We start from the raw sequence: 4,462 nt of genomic DNA on the forward strand, positions 1-4,462 counted from the left end.
CCAGGTCCTGTTTACCTCCAGGCTAGCATAGGTTCACCTGTCACACCACCAGGTCCTGTTTACCTCCAGGCTAGCATAGGTTCACCTGTCACACCACCAGGTCCTGTTTACCTCCAGGCTAGCATAGGTTCACCTGTCACACCACCAGGTCTTGCTGGATTTGTTACCCCAGCAAGTAGCCATGTGAGCCACCTTTGAATTCCAATAGAGAGTGTGCTGTGCTGGCCTCACCCCACTACGTTCCAGCCCCACCACAGCGGGCTGGGTTTCCATGAGATCCTAGATGGGGGTTGGCGAACGTTCTCTGTAAAGACCCGGATGGTATATACTTCAGACTCTGTGGGCTGCGTGGTCCCTGATGCAGCTTCTCCGGAGCCGTGGGAGCCTGAAGGCCCCCCCGGGGACAGCAGGCAGAGGAATGAGCCAGCCTGGGGGTGGGGTGGGGGGGAGTAAGATTCCAAGAGAAACTTGCTGATGGAAGCTGAGTTACAGATTTTATAGAATTTTCACATATGGAATATTCTTCTTTAGCTGTTTTATTTTCAACCATTTAAAATGTAAAACCCGATCTCAGCTTGTGGGCTGTATAAAAACGGGCCACTGTCCAGATTTGTCCCTGGGGCCATGGTTGGCCGATAAGAAACTATGAAGGTCACTTCCCTGGACGTCTCAGCCCCCTTGAGTGGATGGTTCTTTCACAAGGATAGACCGGCCACTTTTCTGCGTCACTGGGGCACCCAGATGCTTCCCCCAGCCCCCCAGCCCTGGAGCTGGCTCACAGGCAGGCACTTTGGTGCTTTCTTGCCAAATCTTGCAACCAGCCGGCATTCTTTGCATGTCAGCCCAGTATTTCCCATGTGGATGTGATGCTGACAGCAAAGGGTCTCCACCAGGAGAGGATGGGGCTGCCTCCCTCCCCCCCACACACGCTGCCGCGTGCCGGCAGCTTCCTCAGATGGACGGGCCTCGTGCTTTGTCCCACACGCAAGAGCCCATCACCACCCCTGATGGATCCGCAGTGTGCACTCAATGACATTTCTTCTTTCACATATTTGGGACAACCTGGTGGAAGAAAGCGGGAGTTGCAGATGACAGGATGGGACGGGAATTTTGCCACAGAACAGACGCGGCACAAAGTCTCTGTAACTTCTTTAATTATTCAAACAGAGCACAAAGATAACAGTTTCAAGTACATTCTGGTACGCGTGTTTGACAGGAATAGATATGCAATTAGTCACGAGGGAAGCCGGCGGCAACACCACGCACACGCTTGGCACAAACTCTTGGTCCTGTCAACCCTGAAGATGGAGAAGCGGGCCCTCGTCCGGCAGCAGTGCTGCACCTGCCCGATGCCCTGCACTTCCTTTCTCTACGCGGCGGACGTGAAAAAGAGAATTCTCACTATAAAGCTGCGAAGGGTCTTAAAAGGTGGGGAGGGAGGGGGGGAAACAGGCGAGGGTGCCACAACCTTGCCCGGCCAGGAGGGGGCGCTGCCAGGGACCTTCGGGCCAGGCCAACACCTGACCTCCCTCTCTGACCGCTAACTAGTCCGGGGCTCAGTCTGGCCAGAGCTGCTGGTGTGCTGCGTGCTCCTGGTTTGACTTAACACTCAGACCTGGACAGTCATCAGAACAGAAACCACCAACCTTACCAGGGATCGTAACCCTGCTGACCACCTAGGAGACCAAGGAGCACCAGGGACCACTCCTGCCCGGAGGGTGAGCTCTGGCCCCAGCACCACCCATCGGGGCCCCCGGCCTCTTGGAGGGCCACATCTCACCAGACCTCAGCACAGAAACCCCCCCAGGGACCTGAGCCCTAGCCTCAGAAGCAGCTTCTCCAGACCCTGACCAGGTGGGACCGAGACTGGCCCGAGGCCGTCGAGTTCAATTCTGTTCCCCTAAACCCAGGCCCGCCTTGTTTAATCTTCTGAGAGGCCCTGAGGCCACACGGCCCACCTTCCCAAAGCTCAGCCTCAGAGGCATTTGGGCCCAGAGCGCAGAGCGGGACAGCAGCCTTCACTAAACCAAAGCCCTCAGAGTGACCGCCCGGGGCGGCTGAGCCTATGACACAGCACCAGGCACAGAGGACCTGTCTCCCCGGCCCTGCTGACACAGGGCACTGGCTCCAGGGCGCCCGCAGAAGGAGGACCACGACCTAGGGACAAACGTCCTCACCTGACAACCACTCAAGACAGACAACTTGGAGACACCAGCGTGGCCCGAGGACCCCGGCACCCTGAGGCTCTAGTGGGTGTGACGGGAGAGGAGGGAAGGCCGGGTCCGCACAGAGCAGGCAGGGAACACATCCTCCTGCAGACCGTCAACACCTGGCCCTCTCCTTGGGGACCCTTCTGAAAAGGGCACCCCAGGACTTCAGAAAGCAGTTAGGATCTCCTCCCTGCAAGGCCAGGGGGACAGTGCACCCCAACCTGGGTCAACCAAGTGGAGGGAACAAAGTCGGCCACCAGTGACGCGGGGCCTGGGGAGGAAGTTCTGGGTGACTGCCCCAGGCCACCTCCTCCAGGCAGCCGCTGAGGCTGTGCTGGTTAAGCTGGGGGAGGTGAGGGCAGAAGGGCACCCAGCACGGCACCGCCATCCTTTGAGTAGAGAGGCTTTCACACAATAAATACAAACAGAGCTGAGGTTTCTCCAGTGAAGAAAACAAACAAGTCGATTCGGTTACCTACGTAAGTGGATCTGAATTCACAGTATAAGCAACACATCTAAATATAATACTGGGAACTCCTGTCAGCACTAGGTTTCCCAAACAAAGAAGCCAAAAAAAAGGAAAGAAAAAGGGCTGCAACAGGAATTCTTAGTTATTATATACTAACCAGGCTGTGCGTGGTACATTTTATTTCTATAAAACTATTACAAAATATTCAAAAATACATTTTAGTAAATTTACAGCAGTTATTTCTCAATTTCTTAATGCAAAAACATCCTTTGTTTTTCTCTGTACAAACTACAGGCTCCATCCTTGTGGGATCACTATGTGCGCTTTTAAAAAATATTATTTTCTAATAAATTCTTTGAAGTTAAAAATAACAGAGTTCTTCCAGTTTGCCCAAGAAAAAAAAAGTGTATGTGTGTGTGTGAGTGTGTAACAGTCTTGACTTCCAAGCATGTGGCCGAAATGGTGATGACAAAGCAAATATTCAACCCAGAAGACGAAACAGGAGATGGCTGTTACATTGGAAACTAGTTAAATTAAAATAATATATTTTCATATTTTACACTATTTCAAAAATGAAATGTAATTCAGTTAAGTATTGATCTCTCAAAAATCTAATTTACAATTCTGTGTATAAAAATATAATTTGTGGACCCCCATGAAGCATGTTTTAGTTTACACTTGCTGAAAAGCAGGAGCGTTGCAAACGAGGAATGGAGAGGACAGAATTTTGCTTTCTGAAAGTCAGGACGAGGGACGTGTAGAAAAATAGACTCTGAGCGGGTCGCTTGGCTTCACAAAATAATCTTTCCCCCTGTGAGTACAGCTCACATGATAATAAATTATCCAAGAAACAAACTATTTAAGGCTCTTGAAGGTCCGGTTCATATTATTTTAAAACATCTATTCATACCAAACAAATAAATAGCCAGGAGAGGTGAAAAAATAACCAAAATTAAACAGGAATCAAAAAATTCAAAAATATATATATATAAACTAAACACAACAACAGAATTTCTCGGGGTCTTTGATTCCTTATAGTCTACTTTGGACTGTCCTACTTTTTTTTATTATTATTAATTATTATTATAATTATCATCACTGTCATCATCATTATTATCTCATAATTATAGCTGAGGAAATTGAGACTTAGAAAGGTGAAATAACTTACCCAAAGTCTCCTAAGCCTGTTTCCATTGCTTAGCAAACTTCGTAGCGCGACAAAGAGCAGGTGCGCGGCGGTGAGCAGCAGACGCTCGCGAGGCTCCCGGGTCTCAATCGCGTAGAAGACCTTCTTGGCGCCGTGGTCGCGGTCCAGGAAGGTGAGGAAGTCGCTGTAGAGCAGCCGGCCCTCGTCGTCGGCCGCCAGCACGCGGTCTCCGGGGCGCAGGTCCTTCACCAGCTTGGTGCCGCCCTGCTCCAGGTGCACCGTGGCCGAGCCCGGGAAGCAGCCGCCCGATTTGGCCGCCACCGAGTTCTCTGCGGGGGGAGAGAAGGGAGAGAAGAGGAGACAGGGCGGGGAGTCCCGAGAGGAAAACGCGACTGGGAAGGGGGGGCGCACGCTTGGTGTCCCGCGCGCCCAGACCGAGGAAGCGCGTGGCTCCGGGGAGAGGTGCCGGGCTGGTCCCGCGCGGACCTCCCTCTCCCCATCCCCACCGCCTCGGTGACCAAATTCAGATGCAGACGCATTCCTTAACGACTCTCTTAGGATTGGACTGGCGGTGACAAAGGTCGATTGGCGTCTCCGGCGGGAGGCCGGTTACACTCCTTCCCTTTCGCCTCCCCC

At 52.1% G+C, this 4,462-nt stretch overlaps 1 protein-coding gene across 1 annotated transcript in view; it reads right to left on the reverse strand.

Moving 5' to 3' along the window:
* Positions 1-2,436: 2,436 nt before the first annotated feature.
* The window catches only part of SHH (sonic hedgehog signaling molecule), a 9,755-nt gene continuing 7,729 nt past the window's right edge, over positions 2,437-4,462 (reverse strand). Inside the window, exons 3-4 of the mRNA XM_024739183.1 lie at positions 3,848-4,155; positions 2,437-2,553 (exon numbers count right to left, since the gene is read on the reverse strand). Of these exons, the coding sequence (XP_024594951.1) occupies positions 2,437-2,553; positions 3,848-4,155 (425 nt within the window). The remainder of the gene's footprint in view (positions 2,554-3,847; positions 4,156-4,462) is intronic.

This window comes from Neophocaena asiaeorientalis, unplaced genomic scaffold (genome assembly GCF_003031525.2).
Source record: "Neophocaena asiaeorientalis asiaeorientalis breed wild unplaced genomic scaffold, Neophocaena_asiaeorientalis_V1.1 scaffold145, whole genome shotgun sequence".
NCBI lineage: Eukaryota > Metazoa > Chordata > Mammalia > Artiodactyla > Phocoenidae > Neophocaena > Neophocaena asiaeorientalis.